Here is a 23,349-nt window from a genome sequence, read left to right on the forward strand (position 1 = left end):
CATAAAACTAGAGAGCAAAGTACTCTGTGGCCTGAGCTACGGACAGTGCTGTGTTCTTCTATTTCATATGCTAATGTCAGTCCACCTGAAACTACCCCTGATGAGTGATCCCAGCCTAAGGCCACAGGACACCACACAGGTGACAGGCAAGAGTATCAGAATAATTTTTCCTTCCACGTTTGGTAAGTATCATTTTGCAATGCTATTATACAGCTTTAGACATACTTACATTGAACATTTGGATTTCTATATTCCCTTGAAGTCCTTATTCCATGGAATCCAAAATATACTAAGAAAAAAAAAGTATCTTTTTATTGAAAAATAATTAAGACACACACTCGGAACCAGACACTTAATAACCACCAGTTTCACTTTTGCAAATTCCTATAAAATCCTGCACTTGACTTCAATCTGATTATGACAAAAATAGAGAATCTTTTCATATCATACTTTTATTGATTTCTTCAAAATGAATTGAGAAGACACCATCTTTAAGAGTCAATATTTATTTTGATTAATATTTTACAAAATTTGACAGGTTTAAATTATGTAAGAGGACTAATTTATTAAACACTTTACAAGTTTTTCTTTCCACAGAGTAACACAGTAAGTAGCAAAATAATACTTGGCACAGTTATAAATAAAGAAAATATAAAATCAAAATATTCATAGCTTAAGTAGGATGCTTCTTTATGCCTCGTATTTGAAATAAACTACAAAGAACAAAAATCTGGATGAAAAACTCCAAAGAATTCATGTTCAGAGCTGAGAACTTAGTCCCTCCTTCCTAAAGGAATCCAACTAACCAGTAAGAAGTCTCCCTCATAGGGCCACCTCCACACACAGCCTGAGAGCTGGGTTAAACTGGCTCTACACACAAGACCTACAAAGTGACGACACGTGGGGCACAGCTGCCTCCAGACCATCTGCCTATCTGTTACAGGTGCACTGACACTATGAAATGGCCGGAGCTAAAGCATCTCCTTGCAAATGTTTCCATGGAGTTACCCATCTACAGGGGTTTGTCTGCTCTACTGAGAAGCATCTCTTGCAGTGAAAGAACACTGTACCACAAAGAAAACATGGTAACAACATTCTTACTCGAACTGAGAGGACCACCAAAGTCATTAGCTGTTGATAAAAATGTATCTGATAAAAATTGCAACTGAGTCTTTCTGTGAAGTGACTCGAAATACAAAATTAAAACATCCTAGCATTTTATAAATAACCTTTGAATTTAAAAATTACCTAAAATTTCCCCCCATTAATAGCCAAAACTAGCAGAGACATTTATACAGTTGACCAATTTTTTACATTCTATGACAAAATGGTACAATGCTATTACCTCCCCACACCCATCTCTTCCCTTTTCAAAAATAAAGTACATATGCCAATTCTAATATTAAAACCCTCAAGTACAATAAGGGTAGTTTTGGGGGGTGACTTATGGTCACAGAAATTACTATAAAATGGTAGTACTTGGAAATACTGAGCATTAACTATGTACATGTCCGCTGCTCCTCTTACTAAGGCAGGGCGGGTATACCACTAGATTGCTTTAATACCTGTTGCCAGCATTTACAGGGAATCCTAATCCTACCTAGCACTGGACATGCAGTGGGCTTGCAGGGCAGAGTGCCTATTAACAGCAACACTGAACATCACTAGAAGCTCGTTAATATCTCCCTTTTCTTTTTTGGTTGGACAAAATGAAATGAGCAGCTTTAAAAACACTAATACATATAGACACAAAGAGAAAACTATTTGATAAATTATTTATATACAGATACACATTCTTTACACTGGCCTAGGATCTGTCCTTCTGACCCCTTCCCCCAGCCCCTCCCACAGGTTCCTCGAACCACAGTTTGCTGCAGCATTTAAGAGGACTAAGCCAAGTCTCTCTGTAAACAATATTCATGGAAGCAGTGACAAATTGCTCATGAGGGTATGGAAATGCCGCAACAGAACTTAGTCAGTGCATCACATTTAGCAGTAAAATCTGAGAATGTTTCAGAAAGTATTAAACTTCAAAACATATTCAATATGGGAAAAATTAAAACAACCCTGGGGCTAAAATCTTCTTTCTGATAGGTCATTTAAAAAGACTATTCTGTCAGCTTTTCCTTTACTCACATGAGCTATGTACAGAGGCCATGCTCCACCTTTAGCTTATGCTCCATTATTTTGTCTATAATTTATTTTTCAGCTCAGAATTTAAAAAGAAGCATATCCATTTATCTCTATTAATAAAGAATTTTGCATTAGCTTATTTGTTTTGCCTCTTGTTGAAAATCCACCTCAACTCTTTAAAAAAATTGGCCTGTTTTGTGCATGAAATTAAATCCTAATTTATGCTTCACTGGACAGTATCTGCGAGTATACATTCTATGCAGTGTATCATGCACTTAGTAGGGCTTTAAATTTCAACAAAATATTATGACTTAGTATACTCATGCAAGTGCTTTACTACCAGACCGTGAGACCGCAGAGCAAGGTCACTAGGTTGAATTATTTCACTGAACTAGAAATGAACCAGCACTGCAGCAGCTGGTGGCAACACAACAGCGAGCACATCTCTGTGAACATCATTTCCTGTGCCTTTGGGAGCACAGCATAGTAGAGCTCTAATAAAACCACATGATTTTCATCACAGTATTTACATGTACATCGAAAATGCACATAATACTACTAGTCATCAATTTAAGACAATTTTCCTGGAATTAGGTGCAATACTCTTAAGTATTGCATAATACAATTTAGCCATATAACATAAATTTAATTTTAGTTATAACAACATTTATCCTTGGTATGCCATCTCTAGTAACAGAGTAAGTTCACTTTTTCATGAAAAAAATATTATGAAAGCAAAACACAAAAGGTGAATATGATGTGACTTCCTATATTAAGAACCATGAAAATTCTTTTTATGATCTTTATTCTTCCTAGAAGTGGCAGTGTGTTCTGTCCATGTTTGCTTTTGTTAATAAAAGTACGGGAAAAAAAGACTGTACAATTCACTGTTAGCCCTACGTACAGCATGCTATTTGTTCCAAGGATGTGGATTCGAGTGAGAGAGAGACAGGACAGACACGATCTTCAGGCACCATTCAGCAACATTGTTTCACAGGATGAAGACGCTGCTACACAAGTTGGTACCCAGATCCTGATATTTGGTCATATTCTATAGTATACTGTCTGGTCCAGTCCACAATAACAGGACGAAAAAGGCCACAGCATCGAAATTCAAAGAAGTCTATAATATTCCTTATACATCCATGGCTAAAATCAGACCCCAAGAGAAAGGAGAATTCAGTTAGGATGAATGACTTATGTGATTTCTATGTAGTGTTCATATTAACATTTTTTTTTCCTAAGCTTAAATTTTCAGGCTGCAAGAAAGAAGTAATTTATCACTGCAAAATAGACATGCTTTCATTCTTCTTTATATATCTACCAGGATTTATTTTCTTTTGCTAATTTAAGACACTACACAATTATACTTTATACCCACCTGCTTCATTTTAGCACCATATACACTGTTTGCGTCTATAACACACACACACACTCCTTCCTTGATTACTGGCTATTTGCCAATAAACCAAACTAGGTCCAAAATTGATAAAAGATGTAAAAGCATAACAATTAATTATACAACTATATACAAGTCTGAATGTGAGAATGGCCTTTAATAAAAGTGATCATCTGTAAAGAACGTCAAGGTGAGTTCAGGGACTCTGAGGCCTCAATGACACCTGGAGAAGCAATCCATTTTGCACCTCATATGTAATTACTGAACCTCTAGAAGAAGTTGGTTTCCCTTTTAGAAGTAGACAATAAATTTGGAGTCACTAAGCAGCTTACACAAAACTGGGCTTTAAGTATTTCATGTAATTAGTGCATTATTACTTCTAAGCATCAGGCCTGAAGTAAACTTTCCAGTAAGAGCATGACTGCATATTCAGTTAATGTGACAGATTTGTCATCATGATGAGCTGACTACTGTCTTTTCTACAAAAACCTTAAACTCATTAATAATTAAATCTAGTCTAAGCACAGCTAAAAGAAACATCCCTGCTTCAGAGGTTCTTCTATAGAAAACACTTCCCTTTGATGTATTCACTAGACATATTGAGTGTGCTTTCAAAGTAAACATGCAACAAAAGAAAATATTACGTTTGTAATATATACATACTTGAACGGGCTTTCAATAGACGTTGTTGTGACTTTAAAGTGCTTGTATCTCCTGGCGTTCATTCTTTCATTTGTCGTAATACCTAAGCATGTTATCTAAGAAGAGAAAGCAGCTCATTATCCTTTCTGAAATTTAACATACAGAAAATTCTCAAGACAATTTGCACAGAATTTTTTTTGGGGGGGGCTGGGGGGAGTGTTTCAAGACAGGGTTTCTTTGTGTAACAGCCCTGGCTGTCCTGGACTCGCTGTGTAGACCAGGCTGGCCTCAAATTTTTTTTTTAAAGATGCAATCAAGCTAGTTTATACAGTACCACTGCAAATGAGAAAAGTAGCCAGTTAAATGTGAAAGCATATATAGAACATGAACACAACACATATAGCAACAGACACTATGAACACAGACAGCCTCCCCCCACAGACTCTCTTTTTTGGTTTTTTTGAGACAGGGTTTCTCTGTGTAGCTTTAGTTGTCCTGGACTCGATTTGTAGTCCAGGTTGGCCTTGAACTCACAGATCCACCTGCCTTTGCCTCCCCAGTGCTGGGTTTAAAAGTGTGCGCCACCACGCCCGGCTCCAACAGATTCTTTTAAAATAAGCTGCATATGCCTATAATCTTAGCACTCAGAAAGCTACAGAGGGAAGATACCAAATTCAGAATCAACTTTATCTACAAAGGGATACCGTCCCCCAAAAACAGAGGAGGAGATCCCTCAAAGACTCCTAAGTCAAAGCATTTAGACACACTACTATTATAGTACACTAGTATTTGTACAAGCTAAGTCAGTAACACCAAAATGAACACAAAATTAAGCTCACACATGTCCAAGTGCAAATATCTGAGTCAGGAGTAAAAGTTTCTGCTGAAAGCAGACTACGAAGGAGAAAGGACCCAAAAAGAAAAGGCAAATGAAAAAAACAGAAGTGATCCTCACTAAGCCTGAGTGGCTGGAAAGAGAAGTTTGAGGAGTTTTGTAGCTCACACAGCTTGCACATACCTGGTACATTTGACACATGAGTAGCACGGCCACCCACATGAAATGAAACACACTGTTCAGAAACATCCAAAACATCCAAGGGGAGCATGTGGCAATCTGAGTAATGTATGTCCAAAACCCATCCTTCGTGTAAGTGGTTTCACAGTGAAGTCCCCAGTCTAAAATCAGAAGGCAGGTGACACACGTTAACCCTTCTAGTCACCTCAGGTGTATGCTGACCCCACTAGAAACAGATCTAACAGTCTAGATTTAACTCATGAGATAGAACAGCAAATGTTTCTGTAATCTTAGCAATTCTACAGTATATCAATAAAAATATCTATCAGAGCAAAAACCAGCAAAACAGCTGCCAAACTTAAAAAAAAATTTTTTGTCTGCTAAGAATAAGCAGTAATAGATGCTATTGCACGTTGCCAGTACTGAAGCAAGCATTATCTTTTAACAAGAGAAAAGATAAGTAATAAACAGCAACTCAGTAAGGTGGGGCCTCTCTAACACAACATCTGGCGTAAGAACAGAAGCATGACTTTTGTTGGTAGGAAACTGTTTCCTGCTAGATATGTGGACTTGAAAATTAGGTAAAGTTCCTGGAGCAAATATTTTTCTCCATCTCTATTTGGGGATTTTATTTACTCTTATCTCTGCAGACAGGACTAATAGTCTTTCTGAGCTTGACTTTCAAACCAGGATCTATGCTACAACTTCCACCCACAGAAGCAGAGAAGCAGCATCTTCCTCTCAATTCTCAAGGCCTGAGCCCATTGATAAGACAAGTGACAATTTATCTTTAAAAAGTAACTTCTGGTGGTGGTGGCGCACACCTTTAATCCCGGCACTTGGGAGGCAGAGGCAGGCAGATCTGTGTGTTCAAGGCCAGCCTGGTCTACAAAGGTGAGTTCAAGACAGTCAAGGCTACACAGGGAAACCCTATCTTGAAAAACAAAAACAAAAAGTAATTTCTGAGACCTGCTAACATTGCCCAGTAGGCAATAACTTATACCACATTTTGTAAAGTATTTCAAGTTTATGCAAACTTAACTGTAAGTTTGTTTTCTCAGGCATTTGGTGGTAAGAGGAGCCAGTACAGCCACTAGATCCACTCTGGTTAGTAGAGCAAGTATGTGACTATGAACGGCTGCTGTATTTGACCCAGCTTTCCAAAGTCTATTAAACCACAAAGGACATCCCCACAAAAAGGTGCTCACTGACCACTGTTTGCTTGTGCTCGACACTGAATCCATTTGATAAGTAGGTACCTCACTTTTTCCTTTGTTTCATTAAACACCACAAACAATAACTTTTTTGTTAAAAGATCTGTTACTACATTAATTTGTTGATACAGTAAACATAAGCTAATTATATAAACAGATATGTTTTAAGAAGGCAGAAACTCGTTGTACTCACAAGAAACACAACCATAAATCATCCAGCAGATCATAAAGAGCAGGAAGAACAGGTAGCCCATGAAGTATCTATGGTTGCCTGCACCTGAAACAACACAGAAGTAAGTTTTTTCAGCTAAGAAAAAACAACTGGGCCTGCTAAGAAAGGAGTGCTACAACTTGGATGACAATCGTATATATTATTTATTTTGTGAAATAGCTTTCAAGAAAACTATTTTAATAAAAGCTTTAAAGTGAGGATGCTTGCAATCACACTCCTGATGTGAGGAGAACAACAGTGCTCACTCTGAAGGCAAGGGAGTCCCACAAGGTCACACAAAACGTCACTGTGGCTTTCAGTTTGCTGTGAGGGTCCCAATAAACCTCTGTCTTCCTTTTAGAACCCTTACAATGGAGATTTTCAAAAGCTTCTCTTCAACAGTCATGTAAATATTTCCTTTCTATCACCTCATTAATCTCCAAAGCCACTTTCAGCTCACAGAGCAAATGCTCTCAGACTGCAGCATCAACACTGAGGGGTGTGATCCTGTCTGCCTCTCTTCTCCGCCTTTGCACACATCTTTTCAAATGTTGTTATTGCCTCACTTTCTCCAGTTCAAAGTTTAAATAAATATTATCCGCCTCATCAGATGAATGCCACTGCTACTCAATAGAGGAGGACAAAGCAGACACAAAGAATGCAGAGTGAAACAACTAGACTCTTTCAGACTGATTTGCACACACATCTATACCCCATACATGTACATACACCTCAGTGAGTTGTGATATAGATGATTAAATACTGATGCCATTAGTTACCTAGAGTAATTTAAACTCACAACATACTTAGAGATTGACAACATGACTTACCTACACAGTTACCCACCCATGGGCAATGATGGTCAAATTTTGCTATACAGCGGTTGCACACACCACAGTGTTTGGACCTCACCGGCTTACGAATCTGTTAATAGGTACATTAAAGTATTATGAAAGACACTTTATATATAAAAGAAAGCAGAAAATTTATACTTTCAAAATACAACTAAAAAATAATACTATATTTTGAAAATTTTATCAACATTCCCAAACCAAAAAAGCCGAACAAAATTACTGTTCATTTAATTTGTTCAAAACAAAAACTATAGCAACAAAGAAGCAAAAGTACTCCATAATATGAAATTTTAAACTTTTTTTTTTTTAAAGAAAAGAATGGAGAATGGGTTGCAGAAGGTAACAACTGAGCTCTTAATGCTGTCTCTCTCAGCCTGAGTACTATATGCAAGACAAGTGCTCTACTGCTGTGCTCACTCTCCAAAATTAAGAAGTAAAGATCAGCCAGGAATGGTGGCATACACTGTAATCCCAGTACTTGGCAGTCAGAGACAGGCAGATAGCTGTGAGTTCGAGGCCAGCCTGGTCCACAAAGCAAGTCCAGGGCAGCCAAGATAACACAGAGAAATCCTGTCTCAAAAAACATTAAAGAAAAAAAAAAAAAAAAAAGTAAAGATCAATTCGTTACAATTACACACTTAATTCATATGACTCAAGTTTCTAAATAATATAAACATCAGCCTTAAGCCAGGTGGTGGTGGTGCAAATCTTTAATCCTAGTACTTGGGAAGCAAAGGTAGGGTGGATCTCTGAGTTCAAGGCCAGGTTGGTTTACAGGAGAGTTCCAGGGCTACAGAGAAACAAACATCGGCCTTTCTAAACTTCTATATAAAAACTCATTTGATTAATGATCATGATGCTGGTTAGTCTTAATAAATAAAAGTTGTTGTTTTTTTTTTTTTTTTTAAACAAAAGGAAAGTCGTGTTAAAACTGAGTCAAACACCTGGGCCGGGGTGGCGCACACCTTTAATCCCAACGCTTGGAAAGCAGAGGCAGGTGGATCTGTGAGTTCGAGGCCAGCCTGGTCTACAGAGTGAGTCCAGGACAGCCAGGGCTACACAGAGAAATGGGAGTGAGGGAAGGGGCACAAAACAGGATGGCAAGAGACAACAACAACCAAGTAAAGCAGTTTTACAATCAGAAAACGTAATGAAGGCACCTTCCACAAATGAACAAATCTACCAGAAGCCAGTACTGTTCTCTGTAACTGCCTCCGGCAGCTTCTTCTCTGCTAGAACTGATGACCATAGCTAAGAAAGCTGAAGATACTAAGGGTTTATGAAGTCGCTACTTCTCAAGGAAAAGCCATTATCTTGGCCTTGACGAGCACTAAAATACTATTCACAGTGCCAGTTGTAAATGTCTTCAAACGCTCTCTCTCTCTCTCGGTATGTTAAATTAGCCAAGGGAACACACAAACTTAACCGGTGTGCTTCAAAGAGTTCCAACCCCAATGTTCAATTTATGACAAGAGCTAGAGCTACTGACCCAGCACAGAAGCAAATGTCCTAATGTCCTTCATCGGTCACACTAACGTTCAGTAAAACCCTACCGTCTCCCCATTACTTTGTACAGGTTATATACTATTCTGAGGGAGCCACAAAAAAGCAAACCGCAACTCTTGTGCTAACATGAATGACCTGTGGACCAAAGAAGAGGATGAGTTGTCCTTTCTCATAGCTGTGATGCCATCTAATTAGAGGGCAGCAGAATGCATCAAAACGTCTACCCCCACTCCCAGCACTCGGCTACATTTTCCCTTAGGCAACGTCACTTTAAAAATCTGAGCAATCTGCCACAAAAACTAGTTTAATGGAGAACATGGAGAAAGGTAGCTGTCTCCTGTCAGGTGTGGACGCCCCCTTTTCTGAGAGAAAATGAAAAGGACAGGGCACCAGTCACCCTCTCTCTGGTCACTGCCCCCACTGGTGCCTTCCCTCCTTCCTTCCTTCCCAGTGGGGCTTGGGGGACTATTTATAGCTTCCATTTTCCTGACTGAGCCAGTAGTGGCTGCTATTCTCTAGGGAAGGGGGAGCGGACAGATCTGAACTGGAGTGGGTGACAGGAGAGAGGCCCAGAGAGACAACCCTGGAAGTCTTTTCCCCAGGCCTAGCCCGAGGGTTGCAGGCCTGCAGCTAGAATGGGGTGTGAATGCATTAGCCACACCCTGGGGAGGGCATGCTAGTCCACACTGGCCCACTGGCACTTGCTCTTGGGCAACAGAGCCATCCCCCACATTACTGGGACACTTAAACAGGAGTGAACCTTTTCTACATTTTTATCTTGTGGATGTGTGCCCCCCAACACACATAGCTGTCAGTTTGACCTAGGGTCCACCAACCTCCAGTTCCTTTGTAAACCTCAGATATCCCCCACTTTAAGTTCAATTGTGTGTTTGAACTTCAGGTTTTTGGATGTAACATGTGCATGTGTATGTATGTGTGTATGTGGATGCATGCATGTATAGTGTGTGTGTGTGCTGGGGGAATGAATTCTGAAGAATGGAGGTCAAAAGTTTTTCTAAAACAAAAGGAGAGAGTAGGAAAGTGGGTATATTTTGAAAAACTGTGTGTTTTGTTTTAGATTTTGTTTTCTTTTTCCTTGGGGGGTGGGGGGCCTGCCTGTGATATGCCCATGAGGCTGAGCCTACATACAGTTCTCTCCCCAACTGAAGGACCGTCCCTCAGATAGCATTAGCCACATGGGGGTGGGGCAGTAATCTGGCTGTAAAGACTGGCCACATCTCCATTAATAAATGATATTTTCAAATAAAAAAATGAACATAGAAACAATCTGAGCAAGAATAATAAGTTAGGGGTTAGTTGGTCTCCAGGTTCTTGAACACAATAATTACCCTTGGCCTGTTACCAACACTAATTCACCTCCAAAATCCTCAACAGTCTTCTTAGGAACTCATTTACCAATGTGAAAGACACCCATATGGTGAAAGTTATGTCTCTATAACAGAGTATGCTCTTTACAATAGGGATGTATCTACTCAAAAGCACGTGGTTGATAGTATTTAATAATAATAGGTTTACGCCACAATGACAAGAAGCCATCAGTATTTATTTAACAAGGAAACGTCTTTCTGTACTGACTATAAAGTTTGTGTATCCCATGCAACCATGGGTGTATGACTAACTTTGTGGACCCTGATTCTCTCCACAGTACAGCAGTGTATCATGAAATGACAGTCTTAAACAGTATTCATGGTAAAGCACAGAAACAAAACATGTAAACTAACTCCTGAATGTACAAAAGAATGTAGTGGTGCCCAAAAATCAGTGCCAAGAGCAGAGCAGGGCACACACTCAACATGCCAATTAGAAATGGACACTAGGCTGTCTAAAACTTCCCCACAATCCCAGACTACATCAAATATTTTATTTGCTTACTATTATGTACTAATAATAAGACATTAGTTTACTTATAGTGTATAACTTAAATTTACTTTGACGTATAATTTAGGGAATTTTAACCATTGTGGCAATGTTTATAGTATTTGTGAAAATACTAATAAAATAATTAAGATATTAAAAAATTAAATTTAAATGTCTATAACTGACTTCATAAACACTACTTTCAAGTTTTTAATGTATGACCTGACTGAAAATAATCACTTTTCAGTTTAATGAGGCTACAGTACTCCAAGTTACACAGACACTTCCAGACAAATACTCAAGATTGTATTTAAGACTGTGCTGTCTGAAAAGCAATCTCGCAATTTTCATACTCTGACTTTTAAATTCAAAAAGAATTTTTTTTTTAACTGCAGCTAAAATTTGTAGTTTAAAAATAGCTGTGTGTTTTCATTGAATCCCATTTTGAAGGATAAAGAAAATGAGGACAGGTGCATGGCTCTGGTGTGAAGCCAGGGTCTGCCACAGGAACCGCCCCACGCCACACAGAGACGTACGTGCCCACCTTCTCCCCCATCACAGACTCCACAATGTGTGCAGTGTTCAGGGGTAGTAAGACCCATTCTCACACCCAACACTCCGTCTATCCTATGATGCTGTCAGGAGGAAGAGGGGAGAAAGAAGAGAAAACAATAAACATTACCAAGCAGGTACTGCAGAATATACTGAGGTCCAGACTTCCAGTCTCTGCGAGTTCAACTATTGTCTGTGAATTTAAAAATCAAAAAACTTGTTTTACTCAAAACTGAATAGTACTTACCAACTCTTTTGCTATTAGTATGATTCAATAAACACGCCATCTCCATCTTTTTAAATTTTTAAAAGATTTATTTATTTATTATGATGTTTTGCCTACACATATATATGCCTGTACACCAGAAGAGGGCACAATATCTCATTATAGATGGTTGTGAGCCACCATGTGGTTGCTGGGAATTGAACCCAGAACGTCTAGAAGAGCAGACAGTGCTCTTAAATCTCTGAGCCATCTCTCCAGCCCCCTCTCCATCTTTTTAAGCTCAATTGAATCTCTTGACTGACTCATTCTTTCTATTTCACTACTGTATGAAAGCTGAGGAACATCAGCACAGCAATTTCTATGCAGTCTACCACAGAATTTGCTAATGTCAGTTAATTGTGGTTTTATTTTCTTGTTGTTTCTTGAGATAGGGTCTCCTTTGGCCAGAAACATCTTGAATTTCTAGTTACCCTGTGACTGCCTCCTCAGTGTAGAGATTACATGTGGTGGTCCCCCCACACCAGCTAAAGTCGTTCTTTAAATAATCTAAACACCTAATCCAATTCCCTACTGACAGAGCACATGAATTTAGTCTCTAGCCCCTGGATCAAAAGAAGAGGATGCCCTTCATCAGTCACAGACAGCATCTGGCTACTGGGATGGGGTAGCAAGACTCTTAATTACTGGCTTTCTAGCTTAATGGGTAATGCAACAAGCCTGCCCTTGGCATGGAGGTTAAAGAGATGTCCCAGCCTAACATTCACCTCTGAAGATGACCAGAGCTTCCTTGGTAAGGGAAAGAAATGTTAGGCCATAAAATATAAAGCCAGGTATCTCAAGGGCACCAGGGGCAGTGCCACATGAAATATGGACCAGCACACTTCTGCTTAAGATGGCACTGAGTCTAAGTATCTTCCTTTTATTGAACTCTCTGCTATAAATATTGATAAACTGGCAGTTAACTGGGTACATCACCACCTTTTTCTTTTGTTCTTCTGTAGCTTTAATAATGCCTGGATCTGATTTCCAAGACTTTCCAAAATTGTAGAAAAGTGCAACACTATTGGCAAGGAAGGGAAGGTGAATAAATAAAAAGTTGAGATGTATCCAAAGTTAAGGAATCAAAAAGAGCAATGATAAATAAGTTTTTATTTACAGATTTATAATCCATATTGTTTTACACACAAGAACTCCTAACAAAAATGGTAAGTTTTTCTAACTCAAAATATACATTTCCATAATTTATAACTAAGTACAAAAAGAAAAAATATGACCTTCTAATAAATTTAAGTCACAAAGCCCTATATACCTAAAAGTCAGTAAACATTAAAAAACTCAGAAGATTTAAATGATCAATATTGCTCTTAAAAAAAGGAAGTCATTTTCACATTCTAAGATAGATACATATTGTTCTTCTTGCATCAAACCTTCTATTATATAAATACACACAGATACCAAACTGTTTAGACATCTGTAGTGATTAACTCTAACTGTCAACTTTGATACAACCAAGAGTCACTTGGCAAGTGCGTCAATGTGGGGTTATTTATATGAGGCTGGCCCATGCACACCTCTGGGGGGACTGTCTTTTTTTAAAGCTCTCTAATGTTTGCACAGAGTTCAGAAAACAACATGTAGGAGTCAGACCTCTACAGTGGGGTCAGCTTTGGAAGCTGGTATCTTACTCACCAAGTCATCTAACTGCCCCAATTGTCTTAAATAAAGCAATACAGTGAGACCCAGCCCACTGAGGGAAGCACCATTCCCCAGGCAGGGGTCCTGAACAACGTAAAGGTAGAAACATCAAGCTGGGCACGGGAGCAGGAAACGTGGGCATGTTTCTGGGTTCCTGAATGTGGCTATGATCAGCTGTCTCAAGCTTCTACCACTTTGACTTCTCCAAAGTAATAGATTATAACCTGGAACTGTGAGCTAAAATGAACCCTTTTTCCTCTGCATTGTTTTCTTTAAAAAAGACTTTTAATTTTTATTTTAAATTACATGTGGCTGTACATATGTATGAGTTTGTGCAAGAACGTGTGTGCAGCAGGACAGGCAAAGGCACTGGATCTCTTGGAGCTGGAATTAACAGGCAGTTGCGCAGCCCCCTGGCCTAATTGCTGGGAACCAAACTCTGACCTTCTGGAAGTATAGCAAGAGTAATCCCTCTCACTACTTCAAGGTGTTTTTTATTGAGGAACCAGAGAAACAGAAACAAAACCAGTAGAATAACAACGTTATACAGCTAAAGGCTACATTTAACTACAGGAAAGCCTATCAATTTTCTCCTTTGCCTTTTTTGAACACACTCAAGTTGATGTTGGTTTTATAAAACATATTTTTAAACCTTCCTAAAATAGAAAGATTTAACCTAAGAAAAATGCAACAAATGTACTAGGCATTTATAAACATAAAAGAGTCAAAATTATTTTTTAGGTTGCTAAAGCATTGCAGTCCTGAAATATAGAATATCTGGTTCACTCACAGAATTTTCAAGATCTGATGTAGAGAAAATTAACATACAAGAATACCGAAAGCTAGGGCTGGAGAAGTGGCTCAGAGGTTAAGAGCAGTGACTGGTCCTCCAGAGGTCCTGAGCTCAATTCCCAGCAACCACATGGTGGCTCACAACCATCTATAATGAGATCTGATGCCCTCTTCTGGCCTACAGGTGAACATGCAGACAGAATACTATATAATAAATAAATAGGGAAAAAAAAAAAAAAGAATACTGAAAGCTTTCACTTTGACATGTCCACACACTGATTATGTTTCTCATGAAGAACAGTTAGAAAAAGTACAACTTGAATGAAGTAATCCTACACATGCTTAATATTTGAACACTTAACAACCACAGCAAATACAAGAGAAGCAAAGAAAGGAAAGATTCATTAGTATCACTTGCTAAGCAAGACCAGCGTACAGGCCATTAGCAACACACTGCTTGACATCCAGCACTAAAAAAAAAAAAGAGTTTCATTTACGGGGATCACAGCTAAGCTTTTCTCTTAGGCAAAGAAAAGATGGACAGAGACAGCCAGATCATCCTGACAGCAAAGCAGACATGAAAACCCACAATTATCCCACAGCCTATCAGGGAAAACATGAAAAGTCTGAGTAAATTCACTTCAGTTAATCATAGAAAAGATGAAAGATGAATAGAAATAGCATAGCAATTATGCTAGCATACTTTCAAAAAAAAAATTCCAAGGAGAAAGTTCATAGCAGCCACAAGCCAAAGAACCCAGTCTTGAAGACGACGACACGCCTAAGGACCAAAGCAAAGGGACAATGCTCCATACCTGGGTTCAACAGGAGGCCTGTGAGATGGCTCCGTGGGCAAAAGCACTTGCTGTGCAAACTAAGCACCGGAGCTCAGCCCACATAACCCACACGGAGAAGAGAAACTCCCAAAGGTGCCCCTCTGACCTCAACCACAAACCACAGCAGGAACACACCCCACATGATGATGACGATGGTGATGGTGATGATAGTAAAAAGCAAAATGTAGATTCAAATATGAACCCTACCAAATAAAAATTTAAGGCTATAGCAATAAGACAGATAAAGAGAGTGCCTCTAAAAATAAAACAAAGACCAAAAACCTGAATTACCTAACAATAACGTAAGAAAAAATAAAGATAGTACCCAAAGGCTGTCCTTGAACCCTCCACCCCACCTCAGCCGCCAAAGTGCTGTGTCAGAGTTATGGGCATTTTGTTTCAAGGAAGTGAAATTGAGCTGACTGATGTAAATGAAATGTTATTAGGATAATAAACACTGAGACTGTGAGGGTAATATAGACAGTCAGATTAGGGAATGGAGGGTGGGGCTCTAAAGGACAGCAGCGATTATTAGTCCCATGTGGGCAACAGAGGAGTGTGCTATGATTTTGCATGTTTATGTTTGGTTTAATCTTCTCATACTCAGGAGGCAGAGGCAGAGGCAAGCAGATCTCTGTGAGTCTGAGGCCAGCCTGGTCTACAGAGTGAGTTCCAGGACAGCCAAGGTTATTTAAAGAGACCCTGTTTCAAAATCAAAAGAAGAAAAACAGGATTTTATGTTGATAATTTGCTGATTTTAGCACATGCCTGATACATTAATCAGACTTTTTGAATGAAGCAAAGGAAAATGAAGGGAAATAAACTGCTTCCTACTAAGTTGAAAAAAAAATTTTTTTTTAAAGTGAGATTAAGAAAGGCCTAAGAAGTCACTATGGTAGCTCATGTGTGTAATCTTAACAATTGGGAAGCTGAAGCAGGAGGATTGCCATGAGTTTAAGGTGAGTTTAAAGCCAGAGAGAGAAAGAGAGAGAGAGAGACACAGAGACAGAGACACAGAGACAGACAGACAGACTGGGAGAGAGAGGAGAGAGAGACTGGGAGAGATCTTTAGAGAAAATAGTTGGACACTATAAACATGAAAATCATTGTTTGATACAAAGGTTAAAAACACTTTGACAGGGCTGAAGAGATGGCTCAGAGGTTAAGAGCAGTGGCTGCTCTTCCAAAGATCCTGAGTTCAACGCCCAGTAACCACATGGTGGCCCACACAATCTATAATGAGATCTGGTGCCCTCTTCTGGCCTGCTGGCTCACATACAGGCAGAATACTGTGTACTTAATAAAAAAATAAATAAATCTTTGAAAAAACACTTTGACAGCTTTCAATCCTAGCTTTACCAAAGACCAGCTATAAGGCCTTGGGCTTCTAAGCCTTGAATTTTTCCATCAATAAAATAACACTAGCTTACAGGATATAGGTAAATGTGTTTTTAATTGAGTTAATACTGGTTGATACTGTTTGTGGTTGTTAAAGACACTAAGCATAAAGAACTCACAAACATTACTGACAGTGGCTCAGTTTTCTAGGTATGCCGCTTTGCTCTACTAAGTCATGAGCTAAGTTCTGATGTCAAACCCTCTAACAGTTGCGTGGTGAGACTGTGCTTTACACACAGTCTTCTGCAGCAAAGGATATCATTCCAAAACCAGAAGAACCACGTCACGTACATCCAGAATTTGGTTGCCAAATATATCCCAAGGGGCAATGCACTGTGCATTGAATGATCAAAAAAGGACCTGTAAAACATACATTTTATAAAATATAAGTGCTATATTTCATTATGAGATGAATACTGAGATTAAAGTTTAAAAAGTCAAAGATATTTAAATACTGAGATTGTTTTCACAGTAATAACAAGTATAGCAAGATTCTTTTAATTGACCAATAACTGAACCATTTTCCACGTACTTTGCAACTCACAATTTCTGTGTCCCCACTTGTTGAAGCAATTCCTTTAATACACAGCAGCTTCGCCATTAGCTCACTGCTGAAGGACATTACAATTCTGGGAGTGACAAAGAGACAGTGCTCATCTCTCTACTCTACCCAGGTCAGTTAAGGCTAGGGCACATCTTTTCAGTAGAATGAGCAGCAGGAAAAGAAAAAAACTGATAAAATCTCATTGGTACAAACAGGGCCCTTTATCCATGTAGATCAATTTGTCTTGATATTTTCCTATTTAATGTTTCATAACCAATCAGAGCTCCTAGAAATACTACAGAGATGAACTAACCAGCAGTCAGACCCTCCTTAGAGCTAACACTACTGTACGACTACTAATCCCTGTGTGAACTATTTCCAAAGTCTTTCTAAAATTCCAGGGAAAATAAGATGCTTCAAAGTGGCAAATTATGCAGTAAGATCTGGAGCACAGACATTTTCCTAGGTTTGTTCAACTAGGCAACTTTAATGGCAAAAAGACTCAATGAGAAAGGAAATAGTCAGGGCTTAAGGCAATGGAGGGAAAACTTTGAGAAAAACTAGGCCTGTTTTGTGACAGTGTAGACTACAGTCGCTCTGCTTGTAGAGTCAGATGTCTTGGTTGTCTGGCGCTGACAACCAAAGGCAATCCCTACAGAGAAGCAAGTATAATGCCTACCTGTCAGTTAGCAATATAACACACTTACAGTTCAACAAACTCAAGTTAATGTCTAAAAAAATATATTAACTACTTCTAAGAATGTACTTTACTGCCAGGCAGTGGTGGCGCACACCTTTAAACCCAGCACTCAGGAGGCAGAGGCAGGTGGATCGCTGTGAGGCCAGCCTGGTCTACAAAGTGAGTCCAGGAAAGGCTACACAGAGAAACCCTGTCTCGAAAAAACAAAGCAAAATAAAACAAAGAATGTACTTTACCTTCAAAAACCACATGCTGGACTTTTGTCATTAAAAAAGTTTTGAACAATTTTAATATGCTAAAAAACTAACAAATTTCACGAATTACTGATGCCAATATTCTAAACACAGAAAACATTAATTTGATACAGTAGGGTACAAATTATGTTCTTTCATAAAGGTAAAGCTAAAAATCACACACTTACTTGGAAAGAAATTGTACTGTAGCCCAAACGCCACCATACATTAGCCCTTTAATGAGCCAGGAGTCGATATTCAGGTCTGCTATAAACCCGACCAGCCAGATCACTAGGAACGGAGTTCCCAGCATTACTTTCTGCCGAAATTCCTGAAAAAAAAAAAAAATTAAAAAGGTTTCGTATGTTTCAAACGATGTCAGTCTTAATTAGCCACAGCTATGCTTATCAAAGTATACCACCAAGAGTGAATCAATTGTCCAATCAAATCTGCCTACTGTGTTCAGGTAGCACACAGAAACAACATGTAAAGGGAGTCTGTTAAAATGTGGAGAATGAGCAGGTGAGATTATGGGAGTGAGTTCTACTAGGCACACATGAAAACAGCAGACAGTCGGAGAGCTTAGTGTGGGCAGCCAGAAAACAGCTCACGGCTCACCGTCTCACTGCAGAAGAGGAATTGCTAACAGAATGACATGGACAAACAGAAGGACCACTTATGGTCTAATAACTTTATCACACAGTAGAAAACTGAAGCTGCTTAAGTTGAAGAAGACATTCAAAATTACATATATTAACAGTGTATTAAAACTGTAAAATGAAATAAAGAATAAAGCCAAGACCAGTAAGATGGTTCAGCGATAAAAGTGCCTGCCACAGAAATCTGACCACTTTGGTCTGATTGTAGAAAACCACAGTGAAGGGGAGAAGTGACTCCTCCAACCCTGTTCTCTGACCTCTACACATATACCATGTCAGAAAAGGTGTGTGCAACTACATGAGTGTGTACACACACACACACACACACACACACACACACACACACACAAAATCAGTAGAGCTTCTCAGCACACAGAATGGAAGAACAGGCCCTGAAAACCTCCTGTCAGAGTCAGTGCTCAGGAGCAGAGGCACTCTGCACTGTGTGTGCTGGGCTGGCTGTCAGACCACACGCCTCTCTGGAATACCTACCACAACTGTACCTTCACAGCAGCAATAAGCAATACTTATTGTCTTGTTTACAGAATAGCTCTGCACATCGCGTCTTGGCCTTTTGGCTAAGGTCAAGTGCAGAATAGCTCCTCACAAACCTCAGCATTTGCCCAAATCATCTTAGCTGCCAAACGACATAGAGATACTTAACTGTGAATTTGTTTTTTGTTTTGTTTCCTTCTTTTTTAGGCAATCTCGTGTATAGCCCAGGCTGGCATCAACCTCACAGAGATCTGCCTGACTCTGCCTCCTGGGTACTAGGATTAAACGTATAAGCCGCCACACGTGGCTTCCATGTGCTCTAACGGTCGTGGTATGGATGCACCACAGTCTGTTTAACCAGGTACTCATTAGCGAGCATCAAGTTGTCTGCAGTTTGGAGCTATGAATACAGATGCAATTAAACAGTGGTTTATAGACTTCTATGTGAGCTTAAGGTTCCATGCCTCTGAGATAATTGCAATTCTGCACTACACACGTCACAAGTTCCTTTTTTTTTTTTTTAAGATTTATTATTTTATTTATTGCATATGAGTGCTTTATCTGCAGAAGAGGGTATCAGATTACATTATAGGTGGTTGTGAGCCACCATGTGGTTGCTGGGAATTGAACTCAGGACCTCTGGAAGAGCAAGCGGCGCTCTTAACCACTGAGCCACCTCTCCAGCCCCCGTCACAAGCTCTTTTCTGACATACTGTATTATTTTACAGCACCACCAGCAAGCCTGTGAGTAATCCAGTCTTTGTGCATCATCAGCCTTATGGCTTCTTTTTCTCTCTTCTCTATGCATGTGTATACTTGAGACAGAATCTTGCCGTGTCACACAGTGGCCTGGAAAGCGAGATCCTCCTGCCTTAACGCCCCCAAGTCCCAGATTACAGATGTACATCACCATGTTCATTTAGCGCACTTTAAAATTAGATTCTCTAGCAAATCTTCATTGTTGGGCTTTAAGATTTCTTTCTACAGTCTGTATGTTAGTCTTTGCTTTACAAATGACTTGTCAGTAAGATCTTACAGTTAGTAGCTTGTTGATTTTTATTTTCTTAACAGGGTTTCAATCCATGTTCCTTCTTATAAGCAATCCCAATAAACTCACTGGGTCACCAAACTAAACTTGACTGGAATCTTTTCTTTGGCCAGCTGTCTATGACTTATCTGGGCTGATCACGTTTTCCCATAAAACATACAACATGTTCAAAATTAATAATATTTATTATTCTATTTTCATAGATCTATATTTTTAATATTTTTCTCCAATTGATCCTTATACAGTTCACTTACTGAGCATAAACCTGCTGGCTTAAGTCCTCTAACTTAAGGCCTGGGAAAATGGCTCAGTTGGTAAAGTGCTTCCCAGACAAGCGCTGAGTGCCTGAGTTCAATGCCCAGAACCTACACTTTTAAAAAGCCAAGTATGGTCGCATATGCCTCTAATCCCTGCACTGAGGTGAAAACTAGAGAGCCTGTGGGGCTGATTATTCACCGTCTGTCTCGAAAAACCAAAACCAAACCAAAACACAACAACAATGAACAAAAACCAAAACAAACATACAAATAAATAAATAAATGCAACTAAAGAAGAAGTCATCTGCCATCAGTCTCTGGCCTCTCCATGCTGCACATGTCTAATATGCCTGCCTATTCATGCCTGTACACGCACACACATTCAAAACCCTCCAGCTTTAAAACTCTAAGCATTTTGGTTTTGTTTTTTGAGACAGGGTTTCTCTGTGTAATACTGGCTGTTCTGGGACTTCCTCTGTAGACCAGACTAGCTTCGAACTCAGAGATCTACCTGCCTCTGGTCGCCGAGTGCTGGGATTAAAGAATGCACCACCACTGCCCCACAAAAATCTAAGTGGTTTTAAAACTGTTTCCCAGCCAGGTGCAGTGGCACACGACTTTAAGCCCTTGGGAGGCACTGTGTTCCTGTGGATGTGGATGTCTGAGGCTGACATCAGATGTCTTCCTCTATCGCTTTGACCTCTCTTCACTGTTCTGCTGATCTGACTAACTGCCTGCTCAGTGGGTTTCCCAGCTCTGGTGCACTGGGATTGTGGGGCTGGGGGACACGACCCACCCACCCTGCTTGTAGATTCTAGAGATCCAAGTCCAGTTGTCATGCTTATGAGACGAGCCCTCTACTTGCTGTGCCATCTCTCCAACCCCCGAAGCTCTTTCTCTCTTGTTTTTAGGATTTAGTCTTTCAGTGTCTATCAGTGTTGGAGAGGAAGCAAATGACTGCAGGTGCCTCTGGAGGCCAGAGAGGTAGGAATTACAGGTTGCCCATGGGGTTGCTGGGTCTAGAACTCAGGTACTCTTCAAGAACACTGAGCCATCTCTGCAGCCCCAAAGCTCTCTTTTTACAGAGAAGCAATACCCAAGTACATAACTTCAAATATATTAATAAGGAAATTTATATTAACATATATCATCTTTAAATTAAAAACAAACTTCATTTGACCCTATAGAAAAAAATTAAAGTTTAAAATACTTAGATTCAGTAAAATCTAGAGTAAGTCAAGACGCTCTTACTATTAGACTAAATAGTGCCAGAGTCACTTTTCACTGTGTGGAACAAGATGCTGTAAAGTTTGGCAAGGAGCCTGCTGTGGGGGCACACACCTCTAATCTCAGAACTCAGGAGGCAGAGGGAGGTGGATCGTTGTGAGTTGAAGGCCAGCCTGGTCCACAAAGCGAGTCCAGGACAACCAGGGCTACACAGAGAAACGCTGTCTCAAAAACAAAAAACAAACAAACAAAAGAAAGTGTGGCCAACAGAATGAAATCAAAATAAGTAAGTTTTTTTTAATAATTTATTTATTTTTGTTTTATATGCATTGGTGTTTTGCCTGCATGTATGTCTGTGGGTGTCAGATCTTGTAGTTATAGATGTGAGCTGCCATGTGGGTGCTGGGAATTGAACTCAGGACCTCTAGAAGAGCACTCCATGCTCTTAGCCGCTGGGCCATCTCTCCAGCCCCCATAAGTAAGTTTCTTTATCACAGCTCTTAAATGACTAAAAGCATTAACATCACATGCAAAAATAATTCGTTTGCCTCACTGTGAAGTTTCAGAACTCCTGTATAAGCTAAACTACAAATACAGCTATTTTGGTATCAATGAGATGGACAAGGACTCTCCACTCAGTATGGGAGGTTGAATTCTTGTCAATAAACGAGCTGATGCTTTCAAGTTTATCACACTATATTGACTTCTGTCACACCAGCAGGTGGGTTAATGTTAATGTCTGTGCATTTTAATTTTGCCATTAGTAAAACTTAAGTACTTGATTTCTCTATAAATATTAGTAACAAAGACGAATTTAGTATCACTTAACGTTGGAATTACTGTCAAGCTAAAATATAAAGTTATTATTTACTTACTTAAGCATATATATTTTTAATGCCAGTTAAATAACTTCTTCCTTTTAGTGGAACTGTTAAAACATAAACTCTGAATTTGAGAAAATGTTTTAAGTTTTAAAATCCTATTATAACCAGGCAGTTAAGCCAGCAGTCATACATTTAAAACTGAAGGCTCATGGGAGAAAATGAACTTGCTATGAAACAGCCCAAAATGGAAGCTTTCCCTCTAAAAGTAACAATGCATCACAAAAAAATAAAAAGCTCAATTAACTAGAGCTATAGTACTCAGTTTACAAAGACCAACATGGCCCTCAGTTTGTCTTCACAGCAAGCAATGCACACATACAGAGGATGCTTTATCTACTAAAGGCAGGTAAGTGGAATTCATGTCCATGGGGATTTAACCCATTTATGTGCACCCATCCTCCTTAAGTATTATACAGGACAGACCATAATCAGCTGTGCCAAATACTCTCATCTTATTTTGGCTGAAATAATGTTTTAAATGCCACAGTGGGAACTGTAAAAATTAAGGTAAGTGAATTACAGATTGAAGGCTGAAAGCCTTCAGCCACAAGTTACCTTGTCAGCCTTCAGCTTTCTAAGGAAAGAAGGGTTGTCGTACCCTTTTGCTTGCCTTGCCTCTTGCAAATGGTTGATCATCCACACGTTTTTCCTTTGTTTTGCCAAATCAAGTGCTGATTCACCCTGATAATGTAAATAGAAGCAATTCACATTAAAAATAAGACTCATATTTTCATTAATAACTTTAAACATTCCATAAAATACATTGACTATATAAATTCATTGACAACGGTTTCTGACATGGGGTAGAGTCAATTTTAAAAACCTCAATCATTACATACCTGGTATTACTTCCTGCTCAAAACATAACATAAAATACAATACATTTTCTCATCTTATGCTATATATTCTATTTTTGCTTGCACTTTGACAAATTAGAGAGCAAATCAAAAA

At 39.2% G+C, this 23,349-nt stretch overlaps 1 protein-coding gene across 1 annotated transcript in view; it reads right to left on the minus strand.

Annotated features, from left to right (window-relative positions):
- Positions 1 to 377: 377 nt before the first annotated feature.
- The window catches only part of Zdhhc17 (zinc finger DHHC-type palmitoyltransferase 17), a 66,174-nt gene continuing 43,202 nt past the window's right edge, over positions 378 to 23,349 (minus strand). The window contains exons 8-17 of the mRNA XM_051139931.1: positions 22,954 to 23,079; positions 18,017 to 18,159; positions 16,609 to 16,711; positions 12,609 to 12,731; positions 11,535 to 11,597; positions 7,445 to 7,538; positions 6,597 to 6,680; positions 5,193 to 5,350; positions 4,196 to 4,290; positions 378 to 3,282 (exon numbers count right to left, since the gene is read on the minus strand). Of these exons, the coding sequence (XP_050995888.1) occupies positions 3,144 to 3,282; positions 4,196 to 4,290; positions 5,193 to 5,350; positions 6,597 to 6,680; positions 7,445 to 7,538; positions 11,535 to 11,597; positions 12,609 to 12,731; positions 16,609 to 16,711; positions 18,017 to 18,159; positions 22,954 to 23,079 (1,128 nt within the window). The 3' untranslated portion in view covers positions 378 to 3,143. The remainder of the gene's footprint in view (positions 3,283 to 4,195; positions 4,291 to 5,192; positions 5,351 to 6,596; positions 6,681 to 7,444; positions 7,539 to 11,534; positions 11,598 to 12,608; positions 12,732 to 16,608; positions 16,712 to 18,016; positions 18,160 to 22,953; positions 23,080 to 23,349) is intronic.

This window comes from Acomys russatus, chromosome 31 (genome assembly GCF_903995435.1).
Source record: "Acomys russatus chromosome 31, mAcoRus1.1, whole genome shotgun sequence".
NCBI classification, from domain to species: Eukaryota; Metazoa; Chordata; class Mammalia; order Rodentia; family Muridae; genus Acomys; species Acomys russatus.